The sequence below is a fragment of the Puma concolor genome, chromosome E3 (assembly GCF_028749965.1).
Source record: "Puma concolor isolate L17-30 chromosome E3, mPumCon1.1.hap2, whole genome shotgun sequence".
NCBI classification, from domain to species: domain Eukaryota; kingdom Metazoa; phylum Chordata; class Mammalia; order Carnivora; family Felidae; genus Puma; species Puma concolor.
Window position 1 is genome coordinate 37,832,085 of NC_141682.1, and position 18,709 is coordinate 37,850,793.

Here is an 18,709-nt window from a genome sequence, read left to right on the forward strand (position 1 = left end):
TGTGCCATCTTATTAAAACTGTGTGTGGTGCGGGGAGGGGTGGCATATGCCATGAAAAATTATTGGCACAAACAGCTTGCTGTCATGTTTTCAAAGTCCAGATTTAGCAAACGTTATTCACATATTCACTGTCAATCTGTAGAGAGAAAGGGAACTGGCAAAGCCATTCATTCTCACTGATTCTGTGGGTTTGTAATTCTTCTTGTCTCCCTTTAACCAATGACTCCTCCACAGGTGGGGTTTGTTCTGCTTAAATTACAACTGTTTGTACTTAGGAAAAAAGAAAGTCATTTGAGAAGGAAAAGACCTCACAGAAGCACCTTCCCAGAGCCACTATTATTTACCTAACAGAACATGCCATGAATATGGATCATGCATTAAATAACGGTGATCGCTCGCTTTGATGAATTGCCATTAGAAATTCAATTAATAAAAGGTTACCTCCCTGCAGCAGTGCAAAAAATATGATCAGGTTACAGCAATTACAATTTAGTCTTAGAAACAATGGTTAGGAGAAAGAAAAAGTTTCGTGTGTTTTTTAAAACCTGTTCCATCTGGGAAATAGAATCTGGAGCAAAAATGAAGGAAGGAAGCAAGGGATGAGTGAGTGAATTTCGGCTTTTTTTGATCTACAGTTTTGTCTATATGTTGAGCATTCCTACACTTTTATCCCACCTTTTCCACCTGATCATCCTTTTTTTTTCATTATCCTGTTTTATATTTTTAATGTTTGTATTTTCTTTCCTTTCTCCTCCTCTTCCTCCTCCTCTTGGTATACAAATTTCATACTATAAAGTGCATAATTTTAACATGGCGCTCTATAAATTCTACATGTGCTGGTTACCTGTGTAACCACATCCAGGTAATGGTGATGAGAATCTCCATCATCCCAAGAACTTCTCTTGAGCCTCTGCTCAGTCAGCACCTCCAAGAGGTAACTACTATTGTTAACTTTTATCACCAGAGAGGAGTGCTGGTTTTAAATGCATGTTAATAAAATCACAGTGTAATCTGTCATTCTCATTTTTTTCACTCAACATGTTTCTGAGATTGCTGTTTCATAGATATATAAAAATTCTTTTTCATTGCTGTCTTGTACTCATTGCATGGATACACCACAGTTTATTTATCTATTGTCCTATTAATGGACATGTGGTTTGTTTACAGTTTTTGACTATGATAAAATTCCTGTGGACGTTTTTTGCTGGGCATAAGCGTTCATTTCTCTTGGGCACACAAGTAGGCATGGAATTACCAGATCATTAAAACTTCATTTTTAAATCTGAAAATGGCAGGAACAATATCTTCCCATATGCCGTTTCTGTGAAATTGAAAAAGGATAACATATGTAAAGGTGTTTTTATTGTTGTTTGTTTTAAATCGCCAAATGGGACACAAATGTGAGACCCTTTAAGGGAATGCAAGACGGAAGGTCACAAGAAACAGGCAGCTGTCCGTGGTGCTGACTAGAGAGGCTGGACAGGCATTCGGGTATGATCTAGAAAGCAGGACTGGCCCTTAAGGATTGACATTGCTAACATTAACTGAACACCCACTATGCACCAGGTTTATGTAGTGTTCGGGAATTTTATGTTTGTGTCCTCCCAAAATTCATAGGTTAAAATCCTAACCTCCAGTGCAATGGTATTAGGAGGTGGGGCCTTTGTGAGTGATCAGATCATAAGGGTGAAGCCCTTATGAATGGGATTAGTGCCCTTCTAAGAAGAGACAGAAGAGCTTGCTTCCTCTCTCTGCTCTCTGGCCACACAAGGATACAACCAGTAGGTGGCTATCTTGCAAACCAGGAAGAGCATCCTCACCAAACATCAGATCTGCCAGCACTTTGACCTTGGATTTCCCAACCTTCATAACTGTGAGAAATTAGTTCCTGCTGTTTAAACCACCCATTCTATGTGATCACGTTACAGCAGCGTGAACAAAGACACATAGCATGGCAGTTAAGAGACAATACTTTGTACCCCACCTTGAATCCTGGCTCTATCACTCACTAGTTGAATGACTGGGAAAGCTACTGTGTTTTCTGAGACTGCATTTAATCCTCTGTAAAATAAAGATTATAATAGTGTGTACATCACAAGATTTCATAAGGATTTTATAAGATGATACGTGTAAAGCCTTACATATATTCATGCTGAATACACAAAAAGTAGATTTCTAGTTACAGCAGACTAAAAGAGTAAACACTGCCAATGCCATTTTAATGCTCTCAAAAACCTCATGTGATGTGTATTATCATTCTCATTCTGAAAACAAGGAAACTAAGTTTGGGGAGGTAAATGACTGGCTTGAGTCATTGGTCACAAGATCATGGAAAGCAGGTGATACTAGTGGCTCCTTACCTCCACCCCTTCCTTTTGTTTCCCACTCCATTACCCTCCAAATGATCTGCTTCCCAAATATCTGCCTCACTAGGCATCCAAAGTAACATTTACACCACCAATGCACATCAGTTCCTGGAAAACTTTTGCACACCAAACTATTGCATCCAAGTATGCAGATATTCACCTGGGGCTTCCACTATTTGACAATGGTCTCCCCTTACATTTTGTAGAACCATGACAGAATCTGCCTCCACACCCAAGTTATGGATCCAAAGGAGATGTTATTATCCTCATTGGGCACACCAGGAGGGTGAGTCTCAGAAGTTACAGTGATGCACAAGGCCACAAAGAACCCAGGCTCCTGAGCTGAGGTCAATGTTTCTTGTTTTACCCACACAATAACTTGGGATTAGGAGCCTGAGTGCCCTGTGGCACTGGATATATTTTGGAGATACTCATTAAATGACATCACATACAAGTCCCAATGATGGTCATCTTGCTGGTGACCTCTGACCAGTATCTTTTTTTATCACTTACCAGCACCAGCCACAGTTCCCTTGGTGCCTCAGAGGATGAGTAGGGAGAGAAAGAGGAGAGAGGAAGTGGGAGAAGAGCACAGAGACAGAAGGAGGTCTCGCTGCCAAAGCAAGGGCTTATCTTAATGGAGCGGGAATCATAATGTGTACATACAGACAGACTCTGAAGTCACCAAGACAGAATCAAACAGGACACCTGACTTTGAAACCACAAACCACCTTTACAGGACTACTCAGCGCATACCTCTTCAACCCCAAACACAGCACCACGGAAACTAGCCAATTAACAACACCCCATCCAAACAAACAGGAGACTGCACAGAGCAGATCACAGCTAGGATACCTATTTCACTGCATCACAGAAGAAAACCACATCAAAATGTCCTCCAAAGAGATAGCAAAACCACATTTCCTACCTCAGCTTTGCTGGCAGCCAGGCTTGTCGAAACCTGAAAGTTAAAGAAAAAAAAGACATTAGTATTGATTCAACAAGAAGGTAATTGGATTAATTGTCTTTTTAAAGGAACTGGCATCAATAATTTGTTATGACCCAAGGGGACAATGAGTGCGACACACACACACACACACGCACAAAGGGACTTTTTCTTCTACCAAGCACAGCAACAAGATTTGTTTTTCCAGTCCTGTGTATAAGGTGAAGAAGATAATTAATATTTTCAACACATTATAACCATCTTGCCAGAAAAAAAAAGGGGGAGGGCTGTGTGCAATGCCCGTGCACTGATAATGATTAAATGAACATTGAAAAGGCAAAGGCATTGAAGACATTTTTGAGGGTTTTTGTTTTGTTTTGTTTTGTTTTTTTTGCTTAAAGTTTCAAATCGGTGCTATGGGAAAGTAAAACTACAAACTACAGCAAATATAGTTTTCTGTTTTCAAAATGCCTCAAAATATTGTAAAATAAAGCATTGTGCCAACTTCACATTTATTGTCTGACTCATTTAATCTCCAGGACAACTTTTATTATTCCCATTTCATAGATGATAACATGAGATTTTTAAAAAGTTAATTTTTCCAAGCCCAGAATGTTATTAAGTAGGGGATATTAAATTAAAACCCAAGATAACATCATATGGACTTTCAGGGTCCTACCCACAGCCCATTCTCTACCAAAGGATTTGATTCCGACACCACCCACCATTGTTCATATAAGCCTATAAGGGTGTCCTCTCCAGGGGCACACAGGATTTTTTTTTTTCTGCTTTCTATCTTGAAACTTTCTATCTCATATCCGAGGTTGACTTGACCAAACTCAGCCATATTTTCCTACCAGACAGCTATGGTCCGAATTATGTCACTCTAAAACTCATAAAGCTCTAACCCCCCTATGTGATGATAGTTGGGGATGGGGCCTTTGGGTGGTAATTCAATTTAGATGAGGTCACGAGGGTTGAGTCCTCTTGATGGCATTAGTATCTTTATCAGAAGAGACACCAAGAGCTGGCTTCCCTTTCCTTCCTCTCTCTTTCCACCTGTATGTACTAAGGAAAGGCTATATGAGGACAGAAAAAGGAGGAGGCCATTTGTAACCCAAGGAGACAGCCTTCACCAGACACCAACTCTGCTGGTACCTTGACCTTGGACTTCCAGTCTCCAGAACTGTGAGAAATAAATTTTTCTTTTGTTTAATCCACCCAGGCTATGGTATTTTGTTATGGCAGCCCACACTAAGATACTGATCAATACTAGCTCACAGTTGTGACTCCAACAAAATGCTTAGGAATATATGTCTTCCTAAATTAGCTGACCAGTCCCTGTAGCTCATACTGGCCCAGCTCCCAGCAGCACCTCTCCCATGCTCACCTCAAGGTATCAAGTCTAGCCCTCATCTAAACATTAGGCCCAGAAGTAGTTCAGACAGAGCTACTTGCTGCCCAGTGGGCAGCTTCACGCATCATTAGCCTCCTAAATGGGAGGCCAGCCTTCAAATGACCTCAGCCAAGAGAGTCCATTAGCCACGGCCTGAAGCTTGCCAAACCATGAATCCAGGGGCCAGGCCTGGAGAAACGCTCCAAGGTGTAATCAATGTCAGAGCTCAGAGCCTCTCTGCTCCTGGCCTCTGCTCTGGAGCCCTTTCAGAACTGTGGCTGGGAGAAGAGCTGATTCCCAAGCAATTGGCCACAGATGCTCTGGATGCTACACAATCTCGTGTGTGTGTGTGTGTGTGTGTGCGCGTGTGCGTGTATGTGTGTGTACACCTGCAGAGACATGCATTTCCCTGCTAAAAACCAGTGGGAATATGAAAGGGGAGCATGATATTTAGCAGCTACAGGTCTTAAGCAGTATGCCTCTCTCCATGCTTCACGGAGCACTTGGACCACACAGTTCTCAGCTGACCTGGATTTTCTCCACTTTATAATTTTAGTGTGTGTCTCCTAACCTGTGTGTCTCCTGATTTTGTGCAAATCCAATTCTTACATCTACCTTAGGTAAATATATAGAGGGAGCCATCGATATGGCTATTGATTGCAGCATTGTTCAAGATAACAATACGTTTCTAAAAAATTTTAAACATCCACAAATGAAAGAATGACTAAAACACTGAGTTTGAATACTCAAATGCCTGCAGGGGTCAGGGAAGTAATCAAAATGTATAAAGTGGGCTGCCTGTAAGATAATAGGGAATGGTGGGGCCTGTGTGGAAATCAGAGATTGCCTACTCTACCTGAATCCATTGGATTTAATTTAAAACAGGGTAGCTATGGTTCTGGCCAAACAAAGCACATATGTAGTCTGGATGTAGCTGTTGGGGACTCCAAATTTATGATCCTCTAAGCCAAACCAATTATGGTACATCCATATTGTAAAATATTACACACAGTTAGAATATTATGTTACTTGTAGTGTTCTGACATGAAAAACTGGACAGCACATGCTACTAATGAAAAAGAAAAGATGGGGAACAGGACACAAAATTGTACCAATCTCTAAAAAAACCCCTCAAGTCTACATGCATTATACATTCCTCATCTCCTCCCTGCCTCCCTGCACATAGATATATGTCTGAAAAATGTCTAGGAGGAATACTCATTAAGCTAACAAAGGTCTACCTCTGAGGAAGAAACTGGAACTTGACTGATAATTGATGGGTTGAAAAAAGTTGTGGCGAACTTTCTTTTTCCAAATTGTTTGAAATTTTTTCAGTGAGAATGTACCCAGATATTACTTGTCAAAATAAACATAAATTTAAGATAGGATAAAAAATTGGGGTGCCTGGGTGGCTCAGTCAGTTAAGCCTCTGACTTCAGCTCAGGTCATGATCTCACGGTTCCTGAGTTTGAGCCCCACATCGGCTTCTGAGCTGACAGCTCAAAGCCCAGAGTCTGCTTCAGATTCTGTGTCTCCCTCTCTCTCTCTGCCCCTTCCCCACTCGCACTCACTCCCTCTCTCTCAAAAATAAATAAACATTAAACAAATTAAAAAAATAAAATAGGATAAAAATAAAGCTTTATGGTGCCTCAATATTTTTTTTTAATTTTTTTTTTTAACATTTATTTATTTTTGAGACAGAGAGAGACAGAGCATGAACGGGGGAGAGTCAGAGAGAGGGAGACACAGAATCGGAAACAGGCTCCAGGCTCTGAGCTGTCAGCACAGAGCCCGACGCGGGGCTCGAACTCACGGACTGCGAGATCGTGACCTGGCTGAAGTCGGCCGCTTAACCGACTGAGCCACCCAGGCGCCCCTATGGTGCCTCAATATTAATAAGACTTTAGAAATATGCTGAGTTTCTTGTTCTCACTGAAGAGTGAACTAAACCCAACTCTCTCCACCATTCATATGACAAAGTAGGAACTGGGTCATATGGTCACTGATAGGGAGTGGTGTGGCTTTTGGCCAAATGGGGACAAATAGTACTTAGGATTTATAATTCCACCTATCAGGTAAGTAGAGAAGAAGCAAATGGTGAAAGTTACTGGAACCCTCTAGATACTACACTGAGGGGAGGCTGATTTTATAGTCCTAATTATGTTAGATTCACTTCTAACACACATAGCTCAGGGCTTATCCAGGAATGTGGCACCCACAGACCTAGGGGCCCGTCTGTGATCTGCTGTGGTATGTCAGGCACCTAGAATGGACTGCAGAAGCCAGCTGGATGAATGAGGCTCATCTGTAGGGGCTGTAAGTGCCAGGTGAAGGCTTTTGGCTTTTATCTTGTCAGCAGCGGCCATCAGAGGGTTTCCAGCGGGGCCTGATATGATTAGAGCCATGTTTGAGGTGAGCCATTCAGTGCACCCTAACAAGGCACAGAAGGCTTGCCGGAAACTCCCGGCAGGACACTCCTTAAAGCTTTGTTCCAGCCATTTCCCATCCTTTAATCATTTCCTTCCTCTTCTTCCATTTCTCTGTAAGTGTTTGAAATTGCAAAGGCTGATGTTAAGGGTTTCCTCTTTGCTTGTGCTAGGAACTTGACATACATGATTACCTCGAGATCCTCACCTCAACTCTAGCAGCAGGCTCTCCTGCTACATTTTCAGACAGGGAAGCTGAGGTTGGAATGCTAAGCTCCCTTCCACACTATAGAATGTCAGAGGCAGGGTTTGAACACAGATCAGACTTCAAAACTGTCTTCAAAACCCATATACGGATTATGCCCACACAATGTAGATAATGGATTCCCTCCGAGGTCTTCCCACAGATGAGTAGATAGCAGGACTCAGTTAATTGATTGAGGGAAGATCACTGTTCAGGCATACCCACTTAGTCTCCTAAGCACCTGAGTCTGAGATACCCAAATACCATCTGGGATTCTGTTGTTCCAAACTATTCAACCTTCTGTGCTGAACATTTTGGGGTACCACTCTATTACTTTTGCAAGGATAGTGGTAGGCCTTTTTTGATAGCATGGGATAGAAACAACTCTAAATAGCTTAAGGACACAAAATAATTTATTAGCTGATTCAACGCATAGAGCTCACTTTAAATGAATCTAGAAAAGGACCAAATAAGTCAAATTACTTTTCTGGTACAGCAGTGAACTGAACCCAGGTCTCTAGGATTCTCTATACCTTCATGGGAGCACAATGGATTTTTTGGGGAAATTATGGGTGCAGGCCTCGTATATTTGCTAGGGACATGGAAGCTGCAGCAACGGATAGAACCAAATGTGTAATGGTTCAACACAATGGGTATTCGTTTCTTGCCCACGTAATAGTCCCAGGTGGAAGAACATTACAGGCCAGCTCTCCTCCACATAACCATCCAGGGATTCAGGCTGAAAGAGGCTCTGCATCTTTAATATGTGGCTTCCATGGTCACTATGGTCATCTTCATACTAGCCATCCAGGAGGAGGAAAACATATGGAGGAACAAAATGGTGGTCTTTAGGAACCAGACCCAAAAATGTCAGGCATTGCAGCCCACATTCTACTGGCTAGAGCTCAGTCAAGTGGCCATATACAATGGCAAGGGGGTGTGGACATGTCGTCAGTCTGTATGTCAAAGAGGAGAATATGGACAGCAGAGCCAGCAGGCCTGGCCACACCTCTTCACTGCATCACTGCCTTGCTCAAGACCTCTCTGCATGGTTCCCTGATAGAAAATCCACTTCTGTCCAATCTCTTCCAATTTCTCCTCATGATTAATTCTGTCAGCATAATTCAGTCTCTTCGTGCTAAGTTCCCCTCACTTTGCAGCTGGTCCTCTTGGGTGCACAAGCCAGGTGTCTCAAACCCTGATCTTCTGTGGTATCCTCTTGACACTGAGGAAACTAAATGGTTGGTTCATGAGACCAAAGCTGAGACTGAAGCTGTTCCCGTCCTTCATACCCACTCTCTTATTTTCTCCCTCTGCTTGAATAAGCAGAAAGGGACCATCAGCAAAAAAGCTGCATGAGCACACAGTCTTACTGCTCACTCCCCAATATCTACAAAAGATCCCCTCAGAATTCAGCTTTTCTCCAAGTTGACACTGATCATTCTCTCTCTCCTTAGAATCCTCTGACCTTCTGTATCTATAGCAGACCTAGCTTGTTCCTCTGAAAGAGACCTGAGGAGGTATCTCAGCCCTTGTGTTTGGCCCTCTCTCAAATATAAGAGATGCTCAGCACTCCTTTGTATTCAGATATGATCCTAAGGATCTATTCTGGGATAACAGGAAACATTTCAGTCACCTTGACCAATGGGGCCAGCAACGAGTTTTGAATTCTTCACCAAATTGAGTCAACTCTTTACTTGAACTCACTGAGTCTCTGGGTTGTTTTCACTGGTGTACACAGAATACCTTCAGGTGCTATCATCAAAGAGTAATGAAGCAGAAACATACTTGGTCTGTGAAATAAGACAAATGGGGCTCCTGCCACTCAGCAGCTGAGTGGCAGTGAGGTCACTTCCCTCATCTGAGAGTTTACTTCTCAGTAAACTGGGAAGAGAGAAACTCTTCCCCATGGTGGTGTTGGTTTTATGTTATCTCTTAAATAGTAAACACTGGCATCTCTACCTGCAATGGTCATATTCTCTGGATGCTAGGGACTCTAAGGCTGGTTGTAGAGTCAAGTTCAATACCTATTTCTACCACTTTCCAGATATGTCATCTTGGGCACATGTAGTGATTGAAACTGGCCAAATGTTCTTGGGTACTTCTTCCACTGAGAGGTGGGGTCTTTGTTCCCAACCCATGAATATGAGTGGGCTCTAAAACTACCTTGACCCACAGATTAGAGCAGAAGGGATGTTATTTCAGTTCTGGGCTCAGCCATAAAAGACTGACATCTTCCGCTAGTATCCATGGCAACCCTCTCTGAGTGCCCCCAGATGCCATGTCAGAGGTTCAACTACCCGGAGGCCCCTGGGAGAAGCCACATTGAGACACTGTGATGGAGAGTCCCAGGTAAGCCTAAACTTCCAGCCTCCCTGGCCAAAGTGCCAGCCACATAAGAGAGGCCATCTTGGACCCTCCAAGCTATCCATCTGGCAGATGAATGCCACCAAGAAATTTCAGTCAATTCATGTCTGGCACACCATGCCTGGATTTCAGACTCAAAAAATCTTGAGCTATAATAAATGGATGCTGTTTTGAGCCACTAGGTTTTAGGATACTTTGACACACAACAACAGATGATCACAAGAAAAGGTACTTATCCTCTCCAAACCTGTAATTGTACACTTACAAAATAGAAAATGTGTTTTTGTAAGATCATTTTAAGAATTAACCAAAAACATACATTCAAAGCCCTTGACACGGTCCCTGGCACATAGTAAATGGTGGGTTTATCATTCCTTTCACAGAACCACATGCACTGTGCTGTTCGTTGTGCATTTATACATGCAATACTCCAGATTTACTGTCAAGTGAAGATGTTCGGTGAGCTCAATTTGATTTCCAGCTGGCAAAATGTATACGGGTTGCTCTGGAATCAGAAATCCCTGGGCTTTGTAAATCCTTGCTCTACCATTTACAATCTGTGTGCATGGCCAAGGGAAAGTAACTTCACTTCTTTGAGCCTCAGTTTCCTCATTCACAAAATGGACACAAAACTCTATCTCACTGCCTTTTTTGGTGCGGATTCATGGGTATGTCTGGTATGGAGTTGGAATTGGAGATAAGACGGCTGTCATTTCGATGAGTTTGGTATAGCAACTGTAACAGCAGCAATCCTAACACCTGGTATTTTAAACTTCACTGCACTTCATGGAACAGCCGTTGAACAGACTACCCAAAGGGGTATTTTTGAAAGCAAACAGCTTCCTCTCTCCCTGCCATCCCTCTCTTCCCTTCTAGCCCAGGACTTGGTTCCAGCCACTGAGGCACCATAACTCAGCCCAGATTTTCAAATGTGAGTGTAAAAAAGGAAAGAACCCATTCACAGATGATATTCAACACCCCCCCCCAAACAAATTCCACAGGCTCCAGACATGCCCAATGAATAAACGTCTCTTAAAATTCTTCTAGAAAATGCACAAGGTTTCTCTTAATAACTTTCAGTGTCAGAAATGAAATATTTACATGCACTTGCTTCAAAATTCTGGCAGCTTGTAACCTAAGAATAGTTTTACTTATGGTGTTAAACAACTGCCTTAGGTCTATCTTGTGGATGATATTGAGAGCAGTAAGAGGATGGAGGGCAGGGAGAGGAAAGGAAAAGACCGTCCATGGTAGGGAGGCTGAGCAGGAAGGGGCTGACAAATCTCTGCCCTTGGTTTGCCCTTGAAGTTAGTGTGTTAAGAAGGTTAAAGTAGTTACAGCACTACGATGATGGCTGTCTGAGCTGTGACGAGCCCATCAGTCACCCTGACATGTGCTGGAAAACACTGAGAGATTGCAAACATTATCTGAAGCTTAATTATGAGGCACATAGGAGGCTGGGCTGGTGTCAGGAGGGGATGCTGGGGCTTCCTGAGCCCATTCCCACCAGATCCTATAATCTTTGGGGGTAAGCTGCTGCCATCTGTGTCTCTTGCAGAGAGCCCCTGTTGCTTTCTGAGGTCAGGCTACAAAGTTTAAAAAGGCTAATTTGGGTCTGTTTTCAAATTTAGCTCAGAAATCTGGAAATACAGATAAAGATCTTTTAAAACTCTTCTTTCTCTTTGACCCAATAGCTCTTGGCTCCTGGGAATCTCTCCTAATCACACATTGGAAATACAGCAAAAGTTTGTGGCACAAAAGAATGCTTTGTAACATTTGTGTGATGGCAACTACCTAGGTACCTAACAACAGGGGATTGACTCACCTTAGTGAGTCATCCCCTTTTCAGGGACTACTGTATTCCTGTTGAAGTGATGCTTAAGCAAAGTTTGAAATAACACGGGAAAATGCTTATATATTAAGGAAAAAAAACCCAGAATGTAAATGACATATACCCCATGATTTCAATTATGTTAAAACATGAATAAGAGAAATGTGGGAAATTTTCATAATTATTTCCCCAAAAATAATTAGCAGTGTTTTTCTTTGGGAGGTAAAACTGGATATTTCATTTTCTTCTTTCTCTCTGGTGTTTTCCAAGTTTTCTCCAGTAAAAAAAAAAAAAAAAAAAAAATTACACAAAGTTATTATTTAGACGCCATCTAGTTCCTGCCAATCCTTTCAAAACTTTCAAATATTCTACCCTTTTCCTAATAATATCTTCCCCCAGGGATTAGTGATTCTACAGAGGATCTAGGCTATGTGATTCGAAATGGCACAATGACAGACCTAACACTGGTTTTGTATTACACTTCACGTATCAGGCACTGTGCTGTGAGTTTTGTTTATACTCCCTCATTCAGTCTTCAAAGCCTGCTGGGTAGGGGTTATTATCACCCTTTTAGCAATGTTGTAGGACCTAAGAGCCCAGATAAGTCAGGAAACTTTTCCAGACAATGTAGCAATTAAGAGTCAGGGTAGGAATGTGAGCTCAGATTGGCCTGACTCCAAATCCATTCCCTTCCCTTCTTCACCATCAGCCACAGATGGAGAGCAGCACAGGTGGTACCCTAGCTGTAATAGCCCTTCCTTCCAAAGCCCTTATGGTAAAATTTGAATTGCTATGGAAACATCCCTGGACTCCTCACTCCCTCCTTTTCCACCCGGTATCTCCTTTCCTCATGGTCATGGTGGCTGGAATCCCATAATTGGTGATGCTTTCCCTCAGGTTAAAAAGCCCTAACTCTGTCCTCTGTGAAAATGCATATAAGGCTTGGAGAGGGGAGAGGGCATAACACCTGGACAAGAGTAAGGGAATAGGTGGAGGTTGAGGAAAGCACACACTGATCTTGAATGTTTTTATGTTGGGGAAGGGAATGCAGGGCGCAATTCACACCCAAGGCACATTCTGGGTGTATGAACCTTGTCATTTTTGGTTCCCAGTATCTCTTCACTTTTCTTAAATGTTTTTTTTTTAACGTTTATTTATTTTTGAGACACAGAGAGACACAGAGCATGAACGGGGGAGGGGCAGAGAGAGAGGGAGACACAGAATCGGAAGCAGGCTCCAGGCTTTAAGCCATCAGCCCAGAGCCCGATGCGGGGCTCGAACTCACAGACTGCAAGATCGTGACCTGAGCTGAAGTTGAACGCTCTACCGACTGAGCCACCCAGGTGCCCCTCTTCTCTTTTCTTAAAAACATCTCAATTTCCATTCTGAGAAATCACCTCTTCTCTATGCTTGTGTGGTCTCACTGAGGAGGTGAATTGAGGCGGCCCTTTCCACACTTGATGCTGACTGCAGTTTGGAGTCACAGAAAGCAGGACAAAATGCTGTTTGTCCGGGATCTAGCCCCAGGCATCCTGATTTTGTTGATGTGGGGAGGGTACTGGCCAATGGTACTCATTAAAGCTCTCCCAGGACTCTGATGAGCAGACAAGGTTGAGGATCTGGAGGCTGGATGCTTCTTCTCAATCCCCCAGGACAACGAGGATATACACATGACCAAGCACTGTCCCCCTCTCTCCTGAGATCCTAACTTTTGAATCAGTGACATGAGGGCAGAAACAAAGGGCTGGTGTACATATATCCCATGAATGATGGGGTTCTCCCCAAACCAGTTCTGCTAGGAGAATATCCCTCCTTACAAGAACTCCTTTTCCTAATGATATCTTCCCCAGGGATTGGTGATTCCCAGATCCCTAGGGAACCAGTAAACTCCAGAGCTAGTTTGGTTCTTGCCTCTTTCCAACCTTTTCTCCTTCCGTCCCACAGATTCTGAGAGCGCTATGCCAACCAAGTCCCTTTCTTGGACCCAAGAAGAGTAGAACATGGTCATGAAAACTACAAGGCAACAAAAAGGGGCCACATAAAGGCAGGTATAAGAATGACCAGGACCACTAGATCTTTCAGCTAATAAATGACAGAAATGAATAAAAGTCCACCAAAGATTCATGTTTCTTGTTCCATCATGTGGAATTCTCACTGGCAAATGGCTGCCCAGCCAGGGACTACATTTCCCAGGCTCCCTTGCAACTAGACGGTGCCATGTGACTCATTCTCATCAATGGAATGTGACCAACACTGCTGCAAGTCACTTCCAATCCAAGGAGCTTATGAGGCAAGAGCACCTCTCTCCAGGGATTTCTGAATACATTTCTGAATATTTACCCAGGAATTCCTAAATATCTCTGGGGCCCTCTAAGGCTAAGAGGAAGGGAACACTGTGAGCTGGAAGAAGCCTGGATCCCTGAATCACCTTGTGGAGGGTTGTCAGACCACCAGGGACACCTGAATTAAACAGATAAGAGAAAAAAAAATAAACTGTGTTAAAGGACTGACATTTGAGGGCTGGTGTTATCCTCATATGTACTATTACTACTGGTGATGAGGATACTAATGAGAATATTGATACCCATAGCTAATATATGGATGTTTAAAATGTGCCAGGCTCTATTTTAAGGCCCTTACCTGTAGTAGCTCAGAGATTCTCAACCAGAGATAATTTCCCCTGAAGGGACATGTGGCAATGTCTGGAGACATTTTTGTTGTCACAGAAAAGGAAGGGGTTACTGTCACTGAGTAGGTTGAGGACAGGAATGCTGCTAAACACCCTACAACACAGGATAAATGCACACAACAAAGAATTGTATGGCCCAAATGTTCTAGTGCTCCTGGACAAACACCCTATAGAATCTCATCAGATGCTCCGACTCACCTTCAAATTCCATACCATTACAATCCCCATTTTAAAGACATGGAAACAAAGGCTGAGAGAACTCATGCTAGATAACACAGCTGGTGAGCTTCAGAGCCAGAATTTGAAACCCAGCACCCATTAGCCAGAATGCTACCCTGCCTTTCTGCTGCCCACCCCATGACTTTATATCCCTATTTTCTCTCTCTTAAGCTGGACCAGGCCCAGGCTGCTGATCTCTCTTTTCTGGGGGCTCCTTTGCAATGTCATCTCTCCCTAAGGAGGGGCCCTTGTTGCCGTAGATGAGGCACACCATTGTCAGTGGGAATCCCCAAGGCAGGCTGTGTGCTGTCAGGCACAATTGCAGAGTAAGTGATTAGGTTAGGTGATCAGGCCAGGGGCCCTTCCAGCCAAAGCTAAGGAAGCAAGGATCAGGGCAAGCCATACCACAGGCCAGAGGCCCAGCATATTCACCAGGTTTTACTCCCACCCCCAATCTTTTGGGAAATGTAACTGTGCAATCTCTTAACTTTCCATCATCCCCCCTGGCCATTCCCAGGCAATTCCCATGCCTGGCTAGAAGATTAGAGTTGCCCAACCCCAGGACACAAAACACAAGCACTCAGACTCCATCTCTCACCTCAGTGTGCCCAGTCCCTCGCTGCACTGCCCCCATTCAACTTACACCTCATTGGCTGTCCTCTCTCATCCCATAAGAGGTCTCTTTTGCTGAGGCAGGTCTGATTTGTAAATATATAATTATCTTGCAGTGTGGTAAGTGCTATAACCAAGGTGGCCATAGGGAAACAGCTTATGGATGCAGAGAGAATAAGAGCAGAACACAAGGAAGAGAGAAAGGGGTCTTAAAAGGACGTGATAAAGAGCTAGGTCTTGAAGGATGGGTGGACGTGCACTGGGAGAGGAAAGGTGGGACCCCACCCAGATGGCTTCGATGGTCCATTGCATCGATCCCCCAGGGGCTATGAGTGTTAGCTGCCAAAGCTTACAGCTGCCACCTTCTCTGGAGACCCACACTTTGTCCAGAGATGCCAGAGAGGGTGTGCCCTGACCCCTTTCTCCCCAGGAGCAGCCTGCAATCAATGACTGATGGGTACATTCATGCAAAAGTGTGTTTCACTTGCTCCAAGATACAAAAACTCTAGTGCTACTCACACTCCAGAACTCCCTGTGGGTCAAGCTGAGGCTCAGTTTCAGCCAAAGAACACTCCCAGTACTCACTGCCTAAGAATTCCATCTGCGCTCCACCTCTTGAGAAATAAACCTAAGGCAAGGAGGGTGGGCTTGCTAAGTAGCAGCATGGGCAAAGGTTTGGAGACACGTACTGACGTGCTTCTGGAAGGCCAGGAAGCTTCCTATACAATATTGTTAATAATGAAATAAAAAAGTTGACTAAGGATTATGCTGTGGATTAAGGAAAAAAAACGTTCTCAGTATTCTTAAACATTATCTCAATTCTCGTCACAGAGAATGAGTCTTATGCCCAGGTGAAGTAATTATCCCCGAAAGGTATGTATGGCTAGTAAGTGGTGGAAAGGCCATTTCAGGTGGGTTTGATTACAGAGCCCTGCTCTCTAAACATGATGTTCAAAGCATTCAGAAACTACACCTGGGCTACTACATCCAGCCTCATTCCCTCACCAATCCACCCAGCAACGAACAATTCCTTTAGAGCACTGAACACAGAACCCCAAGCTTACAGTTTCTCTGTCACCTTTGAATACACATGTTCAATGACTCTTTTTAAAAGGACACAGTACTTACGGAGCCAAAATGAAAACGACAGCATGAAGGAATGCTCAGAACCTTTGATTGCACAGAGATGACATAATTTATCTCTGCTCTGCCCACTGCAATCTCAAGATTAAGGAAGAACTTGGTAATTGCCTGCTGTTGACTGCTTGCTTTTCTTACTCCCTTGTCCTGCATGGTGACCCCTGAGTATTTCACCTTCTTTGGCAGGGATGGCAGGTTTTAGGACATCCCTGGCAGAGTGAACAATGTCTCCCACAACATACAGAGGAAAATTAAGAGTAGGGGGGCTCTTGGTTAAAGGTCTGTAGGCTAAATGGAAGATGAGGGTGACACCACCATACGGGGCAGCCACCTCCTCTGCTGGCTTTGAAGGTTAAGGCACAGTGCCCGTCGGGCACCTGGGAAGAGAAACTCATTTCCAGTTGGGCAATGATCTTTAGCACTGACCTGAATGGACACCGATATTCCTCATTCCTGGTGTGGAACACAATTCAGAATCATTTAACTATCAGGGGAGTTATTGCCATAATAGAATCTGGCAGGAGTCCAGGATTACTGGGATGATTTTTGAAGTTCAGTCCACAAGCAAAGTGTGCAAAAGGGAGGGATGAAGGATGCATGTGAATGGGGGAAGGGGGCTGGGGGTGCCCTTTGCAAAGGGAAGCTGGGATTCACAGATACAGAATAGTGCCAGGTGGCCATGGCTTGGTTTGGCTCAGAGGACGCGTGAGCCTCCAACAGTTCATTGCAAAGCACCCAGTATCATTCTCCAACCAGGATGCATACCTGTCATCCCAACCACTGAAAAGCCAGTCATCTTTGGTCACTTTCTTTCCCAGGCTGAACTGGCTGTTTCCATGTCTGGTGACTCAAACCTGAACTCATACCCTTGGGAGATGGTGGATGAAGAAAACAAAAGAGATCAGGCATTGGAGTCACCTGCCTGAGTTCAATATCAGACCTGGCCTGTACTAAGCTGTGTAAGCTGGGGTAAGTAGCTTACCCTCTCTGTGCCTCAGTTTCCTCATCTGTTAAATGGGGACCATACAGGGCTCTTTAAGGAGTAAACGTGGTTACAAACATAAAGCATTTAGAATAGTTCTTGGTAGAGAGTAAAGATGGAGTAAATATTGCTTGTTGTCATTATACATCAATGCTACTTCTGCTGTTACTTTGTTCAAAAGCCTAGCACAATGCTTTGTGCCAATGCGGGGTATTAGCAATTGCTATTCTTGTTCTTCTTCCTTTCTCTAAATAATTCCAAATAATGAAGTTACTCGCATCCTTTGGAGTGAGTGAGTCGACCTATGTTCTTAACATGCACCACGACATGGTGCCATTTTCTTTGTGGACCCTCTTTTCTTCCACCCTCCCCCTGCCCATTACCTCTAAGACATATCTCAGATTCATCCACCTTTCTCCATCCCTCACACTTAGTCCAAGCATCCTCCTCCCTTGTCTGGATAAGAGGGATAAGACTACTTAACCAGTTAATTGAAAGTCCCCATCTCCTATTAGCCACTGAGATTGTGGAGCCATGGAGAGCCCAGATCGCCAGGCTGGGTTCAGAGTAAATAGGATTACCTGTGGTGGCAGGAACTGGTGGAGACAGAAGGTGTTTCAAAACTTAATCAAAAATTAATTAGAAAAAGAAACAAGCCAAAGGACAAACATCTGTGAGCAGATGATGTGCAAAGGCAAACAAATCCGATATATAACATTCCGTTTGAGTTTGGAGCAGGTTCCTGCTGGGCTGCACTGGGAGTAGCTGGAAAGCTTTGAGGGGAACAAAAAACCTCCGTGTTTACTTCTCGAGAACAAATGACGGTGCAACTCTAAGCTCTAAAGACTCGGGAGGAGAGGGTCTCTGCACAAGATCACACAGGAGCTGCCAGGAAGCGGCACATCGGGGAGGTGCTAATAAATAATCATCAGAACACACACTACCCGATCCTCCGAGTAAGGAGGGGGTGCTAAGAAGGAGCAAAACCTCTTCAGACAGTCACAACTGGGGGCCTCATCCGCACCTCACATCTGCTCTCCACATGGCGGTTTCAGGGCCCAGAAAAGCTCAGCCTTGAAAACCATGTCAGGTGGAAATCAGAGGCCATGGCCACTGAGACAAGCCCTGGAGTGTGGACTTGGGATGGCTGTCGGGGAAAAACTGGGCATCTGGAAATGAGTTTCTAGAGAAGTTGACAGCAAATCCATCAATACCTCACACGTATCCTCTGGCTATTCCCACACCAAGGTCTTCACACATCACCTGTCAGCCTCAGTGGCTTTCTCTCACCCCAGGAGTATGCTTCTCCACACACACAGCAGGCATTAGTCAGACCTAATGTCCTGGAACCATCCCTCCACTGAGAGGGACAACCCTGAGACAACCCTGCAGCACCACCCAAAGGTCCAGCTGGGACTGAGCCCCAGTTGCCCACAGGGTGACCTACTCCTTAAAATACCCACATTGGCCTCCTCACTGCCCTCTCATTTC

The 18,709-nt window shown here is 43.9% G+C and overlaps 1 protein-coding gene across 21 annotated transcripts in view; it reads right to left on the reverse strand.

Annotated features, from left to right (window-relative positions):
- Positions 1–18,709, reverse strand: part of RBFOX1 (RNA binding fox-1 homolog 1) — a 2,073,113-nt gene that overhangs the window by 1,579,190 nt on the left and 475,214 nt on the right. For all 21 annotated transcript variants that reach the window (XM_086691386.1, XM_086691383.1, XM_086691381.1 and 18 more), the window contains exon 4: positions 3,295–3,327. In XM_086691386.1, the coding sequence (XP_086547512.1) occupies positions 3,295–3,327 (33 nt within the window). The remainder of the gene's footprint in view (positions 1–3,294; positions 3,328–18,709) is intronic.